The sequence below is a fragment of the Mastomys coucha genome, unplaced genomic scaffold, assembly GCF_008632895.1.
Source record: "Mastomys coucha isolate ucsf_1 unplaced genomic scaffold, UCSF_Mcou_1 pScaffold12, whole genome shotgun sequence".
NCBI lineage: Eukaryota > Metazoa > Chordata > Mammalia > Rodentia > Muridae > Mastomys > Mastomys coucha.
In genome coordinates this window covers 93,571,343-93,589,843 of record NW_022196894.1, presented here as the reverse complement: position 1 = coordinate 93,589,843, position 18,501 = coordinate 93,571,343, and the positions used below count along the sequence as shown (strand labels likewise).

The window sequence follows — 18,501 nt, the reverse complement described above, 5'->3', positions numbered from 1 at the left end:
GTGTGTGCGTGTGTGTGTGTGTGTGTGTTTGTATCTGTGTGTGTGTGTGTGTGTTTGTATCTGTGTGTGTGCGTGTGTGTCTGTGTGTGTCTGTGCATGTATAGAGTATTCACACCCTTCATACTTCCTCACACAAACACACCTACACGCATCCATATCTCCTCACTCACAACCCCTCCCATAGCCTTCCCTCCACCCATACACCCCACACTTACTTCCCCTACTTCACACCTTTTTCTTCATACACATGTGCTAACATCTATAAACCCACATCCTCATGTCCCCCATCCCCCATGCCTACTCACTCCCTCACCCCCACACCCCTTGCAACACCCCCACATCTGTCCTCTTTGCAGCCCCCACCAACTTTTCACCTCTGACATACCTGGTGGTATTATGAAACTAAATCCGATCACTCTGTGCCTGTGCATATCTCCCAGGACAGCCTTGCCTCCACCACCAGAGATTCTTGGCAATGTCTAAGGACAGTTTTGGTTGTTGTAACCGAATACAGGATGTATGACTGCTCTCCTGTAAGTAGAAGCCAAGAACTGGCAGCATTGGCACACATCACAGAGTCCCCACAACATGATCCTGGGCAAATGCTGAGTATGGGATGCTGAGGTCCTGTGGTGGTCGTGAGGGATAGGCCTGGTGTTTCTTCTTAACCAGTTTTGTAATCCCATGTTTTATAATCTGAACCAGTTTTATAACTTGAGACTGTGAAACCTCTCACTACAGACTGGAAAGAATCTTACCCAGTTCTGAGAAGTAGAATTAGTTGTTCTGAGAGACAGGAAACCATGGCAGGCTTTTACCTCACTACTCATGCTTGATTTGATGAACAGGAAAACACGCTCATGCACACGAACAAGCACATGCTCACACACACATCTACATTAGATAACGTGGCTGTCTCTTAGCCATCACACACACGCATACACACACATGCACACATCTACATAGGATAACATGGCTGTCTCTTAATCATCACACACACGTACATACACACATATGTACACACAGGTACACACATAAGGCACATATCTATATTGGATAATGTGGTTTTCTCTTAACCATCACACATACACACACACAAACACACACACACATACGTGCACACACATCTACATAGGATAACATGGCTGTGTCTTACCCATCACACACATACACACACACACATCTACAAAGGATAACATGCCTGTGTCTTACCCATCACACACACACAGGCACACACACACACACATCTACATAGGATAACATGGCTGTGTCTTACCCACCACACACACAGGCACACACACACACACACACATCTACATAGGATAACATGGCTGTGTCTTACCCATCACACACACACACATACCTAGTTTCCATGTAGGAATAGGAAGCCGCATATGCATTGTTGTCTGTGTGATTGCTATATTTTGGGGCATCAAAACCCAATCAGAGTCTTATAAGATGGATCAACTTAAGGGTGCTTGCTGTGCCTAAGGTAACCCAGGTTGGTCCTTTGGACTTGTGTGAAGCCAGAAGGAGACAACCAAGTCCACAGAGCCGTCTTCCAGTCCCCATACATGTGTATACTAACAATAAATTCTTAAAAGGGAAAAAACAGTGCTTGCTTGTATATTTGTCTGTATTTTACATGAGTCTAAGGTAAAACATAATACCTAGTATGTAAAGTAATTTCCCACTTGATTTCATTTTTGTAAATAATTGTGATATTGACAGAATGTTAAAAATTGATTCTATTTGATTTCATCATTTCAGAAATCTTGAGCCATTTCTAAATGCATTGGCTCTTCTCTTTCGCTTATGTTTATTCTACTGAAATTGGGGAAAATGATTGCAAATTAAGTAGTTTCATTGCCAGAGAAACATCCTAGACTCATTAGAGCCTTAAGGGAGACCCAGTGTTTTCTCACATTCACATACATCCAAGGAACACTGTCGGGGGTTGGGGGGGGGAGGTCAGGACAAGGGCGTCTGATTTTCAGTGTAGCTTCTTCCAAATGTTGGTCCATTAAAGGTGATAATTACTGCCCCCCCCCATCGCCTGATGGTGACACAGCTTCCTGGAAAGGGCCTTGATTCTGCTCTTATCAGACAGAATTTATCTGTATGTGGCCAGAGGGAAATGGATTCCAATGTGGGCTGTCGATTCTTGTTTGCATCTGTAAGAGCGAGAAAAAATTAGATGGTTTAAGGCCGGCAGTTTCGAGTTATTAAGAACGGCTGGATTAGCCTGAGCCTCCCTGGGTCACTCCAAGGTAGCGGCTGGTCCTCCACATCTGGTTTTGGTTTGCACTCACCGACAAAGGAGTGTTGTGCATGCATGGCCTCATTGTTAATAGTCTCTCCGTTCCTATGGGGACAAAGGGCCCCTACTCCGAAAGTGTAGAAATACTTTTAACTCCGATTTACAGATTAGGCAAAAATCTCCTAGGTTAAGGGTCACGTAAAGAGAGGCAGTTGCAAAATTTCTTTGTGAACTTCCCCGTTTTCTGGCTATTATTTAAAAAAATATATAACAAGAGTTCCTTGTGCGAGCGAGCAGTCCACACCAGAGTGGCACATGGGGGAGAAGTAACACTTTCCAGTCCCCATGAAAGTGGCTTGGAGTCCCATGGAACCAAGCCTTTCAAACCCTGGCTCAGCCTGGGAGCTGAGATTTGAGTATCCTACCCAGCTGTCTGAAATCAGAGCCTTACTGCTTTGCTTCACCAGCTTGTTAGTGTAGCCTTGAGCTGGGCCCCGAGGTGGCAGGCATCCATAGTGAGGGCTGCTTGAGAGCCCGATGTTCACTTAAGTTCAAGAGTTCTAGGCCAGCTGGACAAACTTGCTCAAGGAAAAACAAAAGACAGTTTGTCTTTCAGGAAACTTCCAGTTTGGTTAGACTCTTTCTTACAATTGCTAGGTTTCATGAAATGGGGAACGGCTGTGTATAGCCAAGCACACTACCTTTGGCCACAGTGAAGCCAGACCAGTCATTAGATTCCTCCAGATGCCTCTTAATGTAGTCTAGGGTTTTTTTTGTTTTTTGTTTTTTGTTTTTTGGTTTTTTTTTGGTGGAGCCCCACAACACCATGGAAACCTTAGAGGCCACGAAAAAAAGAGTCCCCGGTGTTTCAGAAAAATGGCACACATTGGAGCTCTTCCGTATACTAATCCAGGGCAATGGGTCATCCGTATACTAATCCAGGGCAATGGGTCATCCGTATACTAATCCAGGGCAATGGGTCATCCGTATACCAATCCAGGGCAATGGGTCATCAGGCCTTCTCAGGCATCCCTCCCTGCCTCTGTGGATGCTGAGGGAAGGGGCATGAGAGTTTCTCACCTCTCTTTGGGGAGGTGACCTGATATCAATAGGAAGGATGTTTCTAGAGGATGAGCTACCAGCAACCCAGGTCCAGGAGAGCTGCTGGCCCCGGTGAGGCATGAGGACATGAGGGTATAGCCCTGGGGTGCCTGTGTCATTGATGGATAGCTGTGGAATGAGAAGAATCAATGACTGTCACTTGTCTCCTTCCCCTGGAGTACAAATGCCACTATGACTTTGACATATTTTCTCTCCAACTGATAGGCAAGTTTTCACTCTGTTTTTAGAACAACATTTCCCTTGCTTTTGGTACCTGCAGCACCTTCAGAACAGCCTGATCCAATGCTTAACGTGTAGCTAATGCCAATAAAGACTGATAGTCTGATGGATAATCTCATAGGAAGGCTCCTTCTGCGGCAACACTCTTGTTACAAACGTCTTGTTCAAGCAAGACTTTGTCTCAGGGTGTTCCAGGCACCCAAGGCTTCAATAAATCATTCTAGACTACAACTATCACTTCATGTTTTATCTTCTTCAAGGACTGATTCTGGAGAGGAAGTCTTTACCCATCATCTTGCAGAGATTTGCAGTCAAGTGGCATTTGAGGCTGGAGTCCTCTAGAGGCCATCGTCACTTAGCTCTGGGATCTGGTGTCAGCTGTCACTCAGGGATAATGATAAGAACACCCTTCCCCATCTCTACAAAGTAGGCCTTTTTCTTCCTATGGAGGCTGAAGTTGCCAAGGAAACAGGCAGAGGTAGCTTTGAAAGTCTGATAACTGAACCTTTGTCAGAGGCCTGAGGGGATGGGAAGGAGGCAGTTACCACTATTTAATGGAGCAAAATTGATGCCAGCTTTCAGAAGGATTTGAGATGGACCATTTTAGGAAATGCAGTTGCCATGGTGATATGGTTAGTGCCTAGAAATGCATTGAGTGCTCCATGTTCCTGGTCTGTAAGGACATGTGAAACCATCCTTGATACCAAGAGTGTAGCTGAGCATGCTCTTAGAAGTAGGGGACTGTGCACATATGTGTGTCATGTCATGCATGTTACATGTCCACTTGCAGCTGGGTGTGGTTTGGACACTGAGGGGGGGACATCATGTGATAGAGAGTTGGAAGTCCTCAGAGTACATCAAAAATTCTCACTTCCAAATGCCTTGATCAGAGTAGTTGCTCAAAAAAGCCCCCTCCAGAATGACCCAACATCTGGAGGTTTGCAACTGAACACTCCAGATGGAGAAGGCTGTTGGGGGATGATGGGGCGGGGCCTTTCTGTTCCTGATGTGTATTTGACTCTGTGCCTTGGTAGCCATACTTCTTCAGGCTGCTGCGACACTTGGCTGTAAGGCCCAGGCCGTATCCATCATGTGATGCTGTTCACACTCAAGAGCCATGTGTGTTTCCCTGTCACAGTGACAGCAGTGAGAATGAATCTCTGCCTTAGCTGCCCCGCTCTAAGCATAGAAAGCACCCCTGGGCTCTACTGGCATCTGGGACCAGAAGCATGTGGTAAGAATCACATCTGGGTCTCTTAGCAGCTGGTCAGAGCCTGTCCACACTCACACACCCACAGCCTAGACCCAGGCAAACAGCCCTCACCCACTAACCTCACCAGCTCATGATATATAAGCTCAAATAGGAGCAGAAATGAAAACGCTCTGCTTATTTTAGGTACAAATGAAGACAGGGTAAGTCGCAGAGGTCCCCTCATGTTTGAAGGACACTGCCGAGTGTTTCGCTGACCTCAGAGTCAGTGAGATTGTGCATTAAAATTATTTTCAGGAAGACTAACACATTTAGTTGCTTATAAAATGTTGTTTTGTTTCATGATTTGAAACGCTCTCGTGGAGCCTAGGCTGATCGCAGATTTACTGTATAGCTGAGGCTGACTTTAAATCTTTGCTCTTCTTGTCTTCGTCTCCTGAGTTCTGGGATTATAGTGTGACTCCATATCTAGATTATGTTTAGTTTTAAGTTTTAAAACTTCATTTACCATCTCTCTATATATGTGTGTGGAAGTATAATAACATTGTATAGAGGGAGCATTGTAAGCATAACCCACAATATTACAGGGCTTTTTTTTATTTTAACATATAGATGTGAGGAAGAACATTTACTTTTTACACTGAACATATTATGGTACAATCCTATGTCTTTCAGCTGTGTGAAGAGCTACCTGAGGTTGGAGATTAGGTAAGTGTCTCATGTAGAGGAGAAAGACGCTGTAACGTGCCGCTGATGTGGCTCACCTCTGGCTAATTACAGCCGCATCTGAATTATGGTGAGGTATACCCATCTAAGGGCTCATACTCACCATAGTGCTAGAGAATGCCCAGGCATAGCCGGCATGCAGTGCCCAGGGGCCAGTGAGCCGGCATGCAGTGCCCAGGCAGAGCCAGCATGCAGTGCCCAGGCAGAGCCGGCATGCAGTGCCCAGGCAGAGCCGGCATGCAGTGCCCAGGGGCCAGTCTGTCACAGGCAGATGTGCATTTGTGCCTGCTGCTCGGATGTACTCCCTTATGATCTGGAAACAATATGCTGATTCAAAGTTTTTCTTTCTTAAACGTGATGAATGTTGGGTTTTCTTGTTGGTGAGTAAAACCAAGACAGCTTTGTGGGATAATAAGAATTATTCCAGGAATTTCAAGACAAGCCCTAGGCAGACATATTGTTTGCTCTTTTGGACCTTTTAGAGGGACATGTAGTGCCCTCTAGTGTCCAAGATTCCAGCAGTTTAAAGAGAAGCCCTTTCCTAAGGCTCCAGCTTCTGAGGAGCTGATAGAAGAGCCTCTCCTGAGACAGGACTCTCCACATAGGGCTGTCCTTACAACTATAAATGAAGGCTAGAATATTATCTACCAGGGACATGAAATGTGGGGAAAGTGTGGCTTTTTTCTTATCTTGGATTTTAATTCCTGGTATAATAAATAGAAAGGGGCTGGGAAGATGGCTCCATTAGTAAAGTGGATAAAAATGGCTCAGAGGCTCATGATTTCTAGTCTCCAGCATTTACATTAGAAGCCATCCATAGTAGTGTCCACTATGATGGGTGGTGGTCTGGGAGGAAAGTGGAGGATCACTGGGGCTCAGCCCAAAAACCCAGGCTAATCTCTGGGGCCCAGGTTCACTATGAGATCCTGTCACAGAAGCAGATTGTCATCTGGGTTAACTGGAAGAGAAACAGCCTACATGGATTTCAGCTGCACGTTGGGGCCTAGCCTCTGTGCAGTGGGAAGTGATAGGGCACATGCAAAGAGGTAGCATGCAGCCTTCGGGGGCCAGAGCAGCTGCTACAGTGACTCCAAGCCTGGCCTCTGAGTCCCTTAAGTTTGTGGGTTGCTTGGTGAGGTGTGAGAAAATGGAAATGAATTAATGGCAACTGCTAAGCTTCATCTTTGATTCCACTGGTGATAGACATGTATTAGCAAATGATGAACCAAATTAACTTGACTGAGGTCAAGACAAAGCAAGACCACCTCAGTCATTTAAAGAAGCAAAGAGGAGGAGCTACTCTTGCACATGGCTGCCTCCAAATGTCCATGGAGTGAGGGACATCATTGCATCATTGAGCCATTGCTTGTCATTAAGATGTTATCTCTATTTTTGTTATTACAAATAATTTGGGTCTAAAATTTTTATTCATTTGTGTGTGGGGATGGAGGTAGGGGCACATTTGGAGGCACGTGTATGTACTTGTGGAAGTCAGAGGACAACTTTGTGGATTGGATTCTCTTCTTCCCACTTTTACTTGGGTTCCTGAGGTGAGTACTCAGGCTGCCCAGGCCTCTCACCAGGTGCTGTTACCCTCAGAACCATTTCCCTGGCCCTCAAAGAAGCAGTTTATAGATCGGTTTATTACAATAAAATGTTACCTACTATCATAGAAGGGAGACAAATACAATTTTAAAAATTGTTTAAGGTTCTGAATAGTGATAAAAACTGGAGTTAATCTCAGCAGCCTAAGATGATATCGTGGCATGGTGAAGGTGCTGGTAAGCACAGTACCGTGATGGGAGACTGAGGCCGAGGAGGGTGTAGCTGCCTCCAAGTCCCTACAAGTGTGGCCAGTGCCTCTGCGCATCCTTGACGGTGTGTCCTTTGCAGAACGAGCCCCAAGGTGACTAGCAGCAAAACAGGGTTTCTAAATAAACACTTGTGCTCACATACACCTAATCCTGTGTCCAAGATCTTTTTTTTATAGTGGCGTAGTCATGCAATTAGGATGTTTAAAAGTTGCTTCTAGCTAAACTGTTGTGCCAGAATAAGTATGTCTGTATGTCTTCCTTAGCCTTTACCTGAGTGGTTACTATCTCACGCATCAGGGATGACAGTGAGCTGAGTGGTTACCATTCACGCATCAGGGATGACGGTGAGCTGAGTGGTTACCATCCACGCATCAGGGATGACGGTGAGCTGAGTGGTTACCATCCATGCATCAGGGATGACGGTGAGCTGCGTTAGCACAACCTGAGAATGGTTACCATCCACGCATCAGGGATGACAGTGAGCTGAGTGGTTACCATCCACGCATCAGGGATGACGGTGAGCTGCGTTAGCACAACCTGAGAATGGTTACCATGCACGCATCAGGGATGACAGTGAGCTGGGCTACCCACGCATCAGGGATGACGGTGAGCTGCGTTAGCACAACCTGAGAACATCATGCGTATTGGAATTGTTGCTTCACTGGGACCCACAGAGCTGAGCTGATGTCTGCTTCACAGTGAAGAAAATTGCAGTATGGGTGTTGATTTAGTGTGTGATAACAATTTCCTTGCTTTAAATTAGTTCAGATCAATCAAGAGGCTCAAGACTGTATTTACACTCCAGGAACATGTTAAGCACTAGTTACTTACATGGTAATCTGATTGTTTCTTAATGACCTGCTGGAGGGTATGGCAAGTACAGACACAAGATACACTTGTAGACACATGCACACACATGCACACATACACACACACACACATATATAACATATATACACATACATATACATAGATACATGCATAGACACACATTTATATACATACACATACACACAGACAGACATCTGGACATTCACACACATACACTCATGCACACAGAGAGGCATATATATACAGATATACACAGACAGACATATACACACAAAGACATGCAAATACACACATACACACACAATATATATACACATATACATAGACACAAGTTCACATACACATTCAAATATACTCATACAGAATTTTGCCCAGCAGGATAAAATCTAAGTATGGAGTACACTATAAATAGAAAGAGTCTTTAGCCACTGATGAATGGGAGACCTGGAAGCTGACAGCATCTTAACACCCTGCCCTGTTCTCAAGCAAATCCTCTCTGTGATGGAGATGGGAAAGTTCCACAATGTGGCAGAGTTTTCCATTGTGGGGACAGCTCCAGATGGCTGATTCTTATCTCTAATCTCAGGCACGTCCCTGGCAAACATCCTTGGGACATCCTTCGTACAGGGTTCTTGTGGATAATCCAAACAGTATGCACTTAAGATTCATGTGTCAGCCAAGAAACAATGTACAACATTTCTTTTGACCTTAAAAAGCCTGTATTTCTTTCATGGGTGAGTTCCAGGCTTTGCAGGTGTGTGTGTGTGTGTGTGTGTGTGTGTGTGTGTGTGTTCTTTGACTAGCTTGACATGGGCTTCCTGAATGCTAAGATGAGCGGTGGGTCAGAGCCCAGTCATCCTGACTTTGTCAGTACCCGCTGGAATTTCTGGTGTGAGAAATATGTGTTATTAATACCAACAGGATGAACCGTCAGACTCATGGACACCATAAGAGTGCCTTCTGTACTTTTTTTTTTTTTACTAAAATTAGATTTCTATAAAAGAGTGATTTTTGTGTTTGCGTAGACATTTAAAAATACATACTTGTGTGTGTGTGTGTGTATGTGTGTGTGTGTGTGTGTGTGTGTGTGTGTGTGAGAGAGAGAGAGGGGGGGGTGCAGGTGCCCCAGGAGGCCAGAAGAGGATGTCAAATTTCTTGAACTGGAGTTAGATGCAGTTGCCAGCCACTGACACAGGTGTGTGGAACCCTATTCAGTTTTTCTGCGAGAGGAGCAAGTGCTCTGAAGCACTGGGCCATCTCTCCAGCCCTGGAAGGACTAGGTTATGAGCACACAGAGACCTGTGTTCTGGCGACCAGAAGCATAAGTTGCATGTCTTAGATTATGAGTGCACAGGGTCTGGTGTGCTGCATGTTTACCTGTGTTTCTAGATATTTGTAAAACAGCAACTTGTGTATTACTTACTCATGTTAATAGAAAAGTATAACATGCATATTGCAAGTGTCTTGAAAATATAAACGAAACTAAGATTCTCCACTTTGGCATTGTGACACGCCTTGCCATAGCTTGCTGCTATTTCTGTTTTCATCTTCTGTCTGTGAAAAATTTCCATGGTGATTTTTAGCTTACCCAGGCAACAGTCTTCCATATCACTAAGCGAGTATTCATGTGCTACACAATTTTCCTTTTGTCTATGAGTTTGTGCATACATACATGTGTGTGGTGGTCTCCTCTGTTGCTCTTATTATCCACTTAGATGGAGTCTCTCAATGAACCTGGAACTCACCATTTTTCTGTGAGATACTGAAGATCCTCAGTGCTGAATTTACAGGTGGGCATGGCCATCCCTGGTTCTTTACATGGATTGGTTCTCATGCTTGGGCAGAGGGTGCTGAACTAAGGCACCTCTCCCATTTCTACCATATTCTTGACGGTGATGGATATTCCATTTTATAGATGACTGATGTAGGGATAATTAATGTGGAAGCCATGACTGTGCTGTTGTGCCATTACAAGGTGCTCCGTTTATTCTTTCCACCCTGGCTCTGTTTCGTTTGCAGAGCTCTGCTGCCCTTGGCCAAGGTTCTCTGTGAATTAATGAGAAAATGAGGGTGCTACTGTGAAAGAATCAGGCATGACTTGGGACATTTGGCAGATCATGGCAGGTGTTAAAGCTCCATAAGGAGAGTGCTACCTGGGCTACAGGACAAGATCAGAGTCCTGGTGAGACTGGGACTGTTTTATTGCAATGAAGTAAAAACCTACACCTGGAAAATCCACACAGTGGATCCGGTTACTGAAGGGCAGCAGTGAACTTTTCAGATGGATCTACTCTGAGGAGAAAACAAAACAAAACCAAGCACACAGTGTGGCTCTTGGGACTTTCATTACTTTGTTCCCCGCCCCACCCCCACCCCCTCAGGGCTTGTAGGAAGCTGCCGGGATAAACAATTCAGAACTTTGAACATTTTAGGGGAAACACAGTTTTAATCAGCCTGACATCTTGTTCATTGTCCTGAGATGAAAAGAGCCTGAAATCAACATTCTCTCAAAGCACAGGCCCTGAGAACCCATCAGCTTACAAAGCTTTTACTGGGAATTAGCATTCTTATGTATTTTTCTTTCTTGCCTTTTAGCTTCCCTCTCCTGGTCCCCATCTCCTCCTCCTCTCCCTGGTCCTTTCCTCCTCCTCCCCTTCCCCCTTTTGAACTGCTGGGGTTTGAACCCATAGCCCCTGACTGTGTGCTAGGCAGGTGGGGGCAGGGGTCCACAGGCTCCACCCCAGGTCTTCCATCTGCTTTTCCTCTCTTTTCTCCTCTTTCGTGTATTGTAACATAAGGGGTGGAGGTGGACCAGGGGCAGACAAGAGAAAGGAGCTGCTTGGTATATGGAATCTAGGCAGAGCTGGCTCAAAGTCTGAATGAATTTGGTTCACTGCCTGTCTACGCAGTAACCAAGGATTGTCCATGACTCAGGCTCTGGTCCATTGTGCTCCTTTGGGTCCCATGAGACCAAGTGACTGGTCCCCATGAGTCCAGCTTCATGTGGTTCAATTCAAAGCAAACTGTTGTTTCTTCCACAGACCAAGTAATTTCCTGAAAATGAGTAATTAAAGGCCTGAGATCCTGTAAAGGAATGTTCATGCCTGTGTCAGTTCAGCTTCCTTCAGGGGAAAGCAGAGCTGTAGCCCTGAACTTGCAGCTTGGCTTTTATGCACTTATGAGAACTTCTCCTGGCCTCTTCTCTTAGTTCAGAGTTCTGTGGTAATCCATGGTCCACAGCATGGGTGTTGGAGGTGTCAGAAGGGTGTGTCTACGTGTTCTAGAATTCAGAAACTAGGTGTGTGTGTGTGTGTGTGTGTGTGTGTGTGTGTGAGCGCGCACTCGAGTGCACTCATGAACACATATAAGCATATGTAGTGTGTATATGTATGTCTGTATATGGCATATATGCTTGTTTAGGTGAACATGCATATGAAGGCCACCAGTCAACCCTGGGTGTTATTCCTCAGAGGGTGATCTGAAACCAGCTGATTGGCTGATGCTGGTCAGCTAATGAGCTCTAGACACCTGCTTGTCTCTGACTTCCCAGGGTCAGAATTAAAGGTATGTGCATGACTCCCAGCTTTTTGTCTGTGGGCTCTGGGGATGGTATTCAGGGACTCATGCTTGCATAGTTGACACTTTATGGACTGAGCCATCTCCCCAGCCTCTTTAATAAGTGTTTGAAAACAAGGTCTTGATCTGATTTTTCTTTTTCTTTAGTGACAGCGTCTGTATTTTTGACCAATTTCCTGGGGAGAAAATAATGATTTCACATGTTTGAAAAGTGAATTCCTGAAGTAGTTCTCGAACATTCTATGGAGACTTTGAATAAATGGAGGCTTATTGGTTGCTGGCCAGTAAAACATGACCATGCAGCCATATGAACTAGGTCCTAGTTGGCTTGGACCATCTTGTCCCGGCTGGGTGGCATTACTGGGGAGGGGACACTGTAAAGGACAGGCACCCAGGCACCTCCCATGTGCAACCATGCACAGCCCCATCACATCTGTATCCTGCTCTGCTCTGGTGCAGCCTGTCATCCAGAGTCACACAGGTCACACCTGCTGTGACAGCCCCTGCCTCAGCCAATTGATGCCTTTTTTTTTTAATTAAAAAACTTCTCCTGGCTGCATATCATCAAGAAAAACAACATTGTTTTCAGGGTCTCTTATCTCTCCACTCCCAAATATCCTGTTTCTTTGGGCTGGGCAGCCAGGACCAATAGAAACCTCTTCCTGCCATTGGCTGACTTCATTTCCCAGACTTAGCACAATCTCATCCGCTCTAAACAACCTCATCAAAACTACTTTCTGGTCAGAGAGAAGCAATAATTATTATTAACATTTATTAACGATCAATAAACTTGATTGCATTATGGCCAGCACTATTAAGGTAAGGAGAGGGTTCCTCTACATTTGCAAAATCTTGTTCTTCTTGTGCTGGGCTTCCTTTATCAAGGCAGATAAGTTAGGGTTGGGCAACACCCCCCCCACCACCACAATAGAGGACAACAAGATTTCCTTTGCGCTGCCTAGTAAATTTCCTTTTTCCTACTCAGACCATCCGCAAGGCTTAAAAACTTCAAACTCAGAAAAAAATTGGGGTTTCTAAATCACTGTTGAGCGCCGTGGATTACCTTTGTGAAGGCTTTTTGGAGCACCTCTGAATTTTCAGCTTCTTTACCTGTTCCTAACGGTGTCTGGATGTGGGTTTGATACGGGGCAATAATCACAGAGGTTGGAGGGCAGGGTCAAAGAGATGGTCTTGTCAATGGCGAACTTTGGATGCGCTTCTCGGGGACTCCTTACCACCAGGTGTGCCAGCACATCCCCTTGGAAGTGAAGAGACACTCGGTGGCTGTTGGTAACAGGATGGATAAATGTTGACTTGAATTGTGGGGACCTCCATGCGGAGAAGACTCAGCGTCTCAAAACTCAAATGGTGGTAATCTGGGTGTGTTGGTTTATGTGTCTATCACAAATAAAACACCTGTCTGTCTGTGCACTGCAAACTTTCTCCCCAGTGCTGTATAGTTCGTGGGACTGTAAAACAGTGGTCTTTCAGTCTCTTCTCTGCTGCATGTGGGCCTATGTGTCTTCTTGTAAATGTTTCTAGAAGAAAGCTTACTGGTAAAGTTTAGTGTGGCGACAAAGCCGCACGGGTCACGCGTCGAAAACTAAACACAGGCTGGTCGCTACCAACAGCCGAAGGTGATATAGAAACCCGTGGAATTGGTTGTAGGAGGAGGTGGTGGGCCTGTTAAACTACATTCTATGCTACTGGGCTTTGGCGACATTCATAGGGATAAGGAAAACGAGCAGTCTGTATAGACAAAGGAAGCCAAAGAGTGTGTTTATTTGTTGTGTCTTTAGTTTTGTGGCATGGAGATGGCAAGTGACTTATCTGTCCAGTAAGGGTTCTGCTTAGCTTGAAGACTCATGAGATTGGAGTTTGCCCATAATGGAAACAAAGCATTAGAGAACCATCACTAGCTGATTCTATGTATCGTGTAAACTGGGTTTCAGAGTTCCATCCAATTTTTGGTTCTCAGGCTGTATTCTGTAATCCGGTAAGGCTCACACCAAAGGCTGCCATCCGAGAGTTTACTTTCTCTGGCTCCAAGAAATAGGGCCAGCTGCAATATGGTGACCTAGAGGGGAATTTTAACATTGTGTCTGATAGACTCTACTTTTGGATAAAAGAGTAGAAACGACTTATTTTTATAACCTCAAATGCTGCTTTTTGGGTTCTGCTCTACACTCTTAATTCTATCTGTATTTCAAACAATTAGAATATTCTGTGTAAATCTTAGATAGCTTGAGTAGAAGCTTACAAAGGTTCATCCAACTCCCCAAATCAATGCTTTAAGGGCATGGAAAGAGGAGAGTGCCCTGCAGAAGGTGGAATGTGTTTGGACAACTCTCCAATGTGTTACACTGTTTCGTTTAAGACCCACGTGTGTGAAGAAGTCGTCTTTGAAGTCAGATTGCATTTTTATCTTTTGAATACATTTGGGGACAATTACTCTTTTTAGGACTCTGTTCTGGGTGAATTCTGTGTCACATGTGTGTTGTGTGTCTCTTTCTGCAATAGCAATAACTTCCAGTGAATCCTCAGTGTCCCTTGTTAAAGCTGCTCTCTCTTGAGTGGTGACTTACTTGAAAATCAGCTTTCTGTGAGCTTTCCTGGATAAAGTAGTAAGATGATTTTATGGCTTTGTTTGTGACATGGGAAAAGAAGCCTTGGGCCCGTTGGCTGCAATTTTAATTACTCTGGGATAAGCCTCAAATTAGCACAGGGCAGTGTCCTCTGGAGTTATGAGACAGTCCCCACAGTGAGATTTTTGGATTGGAAATACGCTTGGAGTGTTGGGTGTTTCAGTAAACGAATCAATGAGTCTTTTGATTAGCAGTCACTTTGAGCTGGTGAAGCTGGCACACCACCTCAGTGTGGGACTCCTTGCCTTTAGCCACTCTGCCTAAAACCCTATGAGGCACTTTTCTGGTATTCTTGCCTGGCGTTGGCAATTTGAGATAGAGAACATGGTGTTTTATTTGGGAGAAGTAAAGGTACTTTAGGAAATAGTCTTTCTGAGCATTCATAGGCTTCAGGATGAGACCAAAGGTTCTAATAAAACCAGGAGAGCAACAGAGCCAACATCTGTCTGAGAGCATTTGGAAGATGGCGGTGAGGGTTTTGTAGTGCAGTACTGAGAGATGCTTAGCCATGGAGCCTGCTGCCCTCCATGTAACCCTATGTACTTGAGTTACATGTTTGATTCAGCCCTCCAAAGATTTTCCTGACCTTGGGCACTCAAAGAATCCTAGGTCTGTACACAGCATCCTGCTTTTAAGAATATTGGGGGGAAAGCTGAACAGAAGAGCTTAAGGAGGCTGTGGACCTAGGCTGCAAGCATTAATTCTAAAGTTGAATCTTGTATGCACACGTGTGTGCAAATGCATGTGTGTGTGTATGTACCTGTGTATCTGTAGGTCTGTGCATTTGCACATGTGTGTATGGATTAGTGGATATGTGTCTGTAGGTTTGTGGTGTGTGTGTGTATGTGTGTGTGTGTGTGTGTGTGTGTGTGTGTGTGTGTGTACGTGGAAGGACATGGAGGCAGCATGTTTAAACAGCAGCTTGGGTGGAAGCAGTTCAGGAATCAGACAGGATGTGGAAATTTCCTAAGGAGGCCCTAGGCGAGCAGGCTCTGGACAGTTGGAAAGTTCCGAAGGAGGCCCACAACCCTCTGAACTGAGGATAATGAGGGAAAGGGAATGTCTGCGAGGCCTTGTAATGGCTGTGATTCTGGGGCTTAGCTATCGCTGTGCCTGCTGCAGCTGTTTTCCTTGCCTACCTAATGTCATCAGGGGAATAGGTATGGCCTCCTTCTTGCTCCTTTGTTGGGGAGTCTGTGACACTGGAAGAAACTCCAGCTGCTGGATGCTGTTGTTCTTGGTAACTGCCACATCCCAGAGCACAGAGCAGCCCCGCTTCTGCTGCAGCCGAAGTGCATTGAGAAGACAGCTTCTCAATGCAACTTTCTGTGTGCATTTAGGATCACTCCGAGATCCGAGCTGTCGTCTATGATACAGCACAGTTATTCTGCACATGGATGAATCAATCTCTCTCTCTCTCCCTCTCTCTCTCTGCTCCCTCTGTGTGTGTGTGCGTGTATGTGTATGTATGTGTGCGCACGCCTGCGCCTGTCCATGCATGTGTGAGCGCACAAGTACCTATGCCTACCAGGCATCCTGACGCGTGATCCCAGCAAACAGAATCAAAAGTCGATGAATATCTGGATGTCATTTAATGCAAAGCAGGATTCCCACACTCTGAGATATGTTCTAGAACAAAATGATTTTTTTCACTATATTTATCACCTTTAAATTCACTATTATTTTTCCTTCTGAAACACAGACCTTGATCTTTAAAAACATATTCCCAAGTGCTTGTTCTTAGAAAAGGATACATGGAAAATAAAATAAAACCTGAAAAGCAACCATTCTTAATGCCTTAATGACAACGTTACTTATGTGAGTTTCCTACAGCTAAGAGGCATTGATGTAGCTTCTAGTGTTCAGGAGACTCTGTGGAGACCCAGAGAGTCTCTGAAATGTGTAGGCTCAGCAACAGAAATTTGCAAATGATCTTGACAGTGTGCCGTGTCACACTGCTGTGGCCTCGTGCTGGCATGAGCCATCTGTGGAGCCTATAGCAGGCACACAGTAAGTGGTAGGTGCCGGGCTTGGGACTCAGGTCTGTGTCTCCCTCGTAATTAACTGCCATGCTTTCTGATGCCACTCATTGTCCTCTACATAGTTCTCACAGCCCAGCTTCAGGAGGAAAGCCCGCAGCCACAGACTCTGCCTGGATGTTTTCACAGACAGAGAAAACAGCAGGGTCACTTCCAGAAGTCATGGCCTAGCCTCCAAGCTTGTGACAGAATGTTCCAGGCTAGGGGGAAGGTGGGGCTGGTGATTGGCATCCCTTGCAGCAGGTGAAGGGAGTGCTTAGGTGGCATGGTTAGCCCACCGTGTCCTCTGTTCAGAGACCCAGGACTACATTTAGTGACATCAAGAGGCTTGAATGATGTGTCCCTCCTGGTAGCATAAGAAGGGTCCTGGGATCGTTCACTATCTAGTTTTCTCCATGAATTTTTAGGGGAGAAAACATAATTTTGCTTTGTACAATTTATAGGTGTAGAATGAAAAGATATTTTCACTCTGAGAAAAACACAGAGATGTTACAATCTAGATTCTTCACATCCCAGCAGGCCACAGAGGCTGCTGGCCTATGGAGTGGTCCTCCTGATTGTATGTGCCCCTGTGGAGTCATCCTCCTGACTGTATGTGCCCCTATGGAGTGGTCCTCCTGATTGTATGTGCCCCTATGGAGTGGTCCTCCTGACTGTATGTGCCCCTATGGAGTGGTCCTCCTGACTGTATGTGCCCCTATGGAGTTGTCCACCTGATTGTATGTACCCCTATGGAGTGGTTCTCCTGACTGTATGTGCCCCTATGGAGTGGTCCACCTGATTGTATGTGCCCCTATGGAGTCATCCTCCTGACTGTATGTGCCCCTATGGAGTGGTCCACCTGATTGTATGTGCCCCTATGGAGTGGTCCTCCTGATTGTATGTACCCCTATGGAGTGGTCCACCTGATTGTGTGTGCCCCTTTGTCCTTCTACACAGCTAACTGTTCTCCTTTTTGTTGCTGATACTATCACAATATGTCACCACCATGTCACTATAAATTTTTAATAGGCATGATTTTGTGCCTTTTGTATTCCATATAAAATAGATATTTCCAGTTTCAACTGAAGCTGTGCCATGAGGAATCAACTTCCTTCATATTTCCACAGAGGCACAGCTATGCATCCTCTCTCTGATTAAAAAAAAAAAGTATTTTATTGCTTAGAAGAGAAACTTTGGGGCTGTCAGGAATGTGTACCTTTAATATCTTTGTCAGATTTACATATTTGGCCCATTTCACAGACTTTTGCTAGAGGCCCTGACTCGCCCACAGCTTCTTGGACATTTGATCTTGATTTTGTCATGGTCAGGAAGAGTGGAAGCTCATTCCCCTCATTTTGATCTGAATTCCTTTCAGCTTCTTGTTCCTTTTTGTATGAACCTGTCTCTGTTGTCGGGGCGACCTGTGTTTTCCTCTTTTGCACTTACACACTGTTTGACCCATGTGCTCCCCATGGACCTTGACAGGGGCTGCAGGTGAGCTGTGTCTCCCTTTGTCCCTCACACTTCCTTCTGTTTCAGTTCTCCTTTCCTGCTTACCCTGGTTTGTTTGTGTTTATATGCTTAAGAAGCGGCAGGGCTTTGTTCTTAGTAATAGCATATACACTTTAGCATTGTCAGTAGAGACTGGCAAACTGCAGGGGCCGACAAATACCGACCCAATGTATATTAACTAAAAGTCCTTATAGAAAGGAGGTAAGAGGTCAAAAGAATGTAGTCATCGTCAAGTCCTATTCTTTCATGAGCCTACTGGAATAAGATGAATTAACTAGACTTTGTGTTTAAGGGCACACATAATGGGTTAAAACGTGTAGCTACAAGGACATTGAGTTTGGGATTCTATTTGACACCATGACACCCTGAACTGCCTGGCAGGCCTTGTGCTAAATAAACAGGCACAATGTCTCAGACGCTCAGAGCGACCTGGCTCTGGAAGCATGAAGAAGAAGCAGGTTAATCACTCTACTTTCTCACTGTCCTTGGAGGAGGGCTCCTTTCTCACTGTACTTGGGGGGAGCTCTTTTCTCACTGTCTTTGGGGGGGCTCCTTTCTCACTGTA

The 18,501-nt window shown here is 45.2% G+C and overlaps 1 protein-coding gene across 6 annotated transcripts in view; it reads left to right on the top strand.

The window, feature by feature from the left end:
* The window catches only part of Erg (ETS transcription factor ERG), a 231,843-nt gene that overhangs the window by 110,998 nt on the left and 102,344 nt on the right, over positions 1–18,501 (top strand). For 4 of the 6 annotated variants that reach the window (XM_031364515.1, XM_031364514.1, XM_031364512.1 and 1 more), the window contains exon 1: positions 12,436–12,577. The exons of 1 other annotated variant lie outside the window; for it this stretch is intronic. In XM_031364515.1, the coding sequence (XP_031220375.1) occupies positions 12,560–12,577 (18 nt within the window). In that variant the 5' untranslated portion in view covers positions 12,436–12,559. Of the gene's footprint in view, positions 1–12,435; positions 12,578–12,688; positions 13,139–18,501 lie in introns of those variants that run through there. One more of the 6 variants, XM_031364511.1, reaches the window with a different exon arrangement.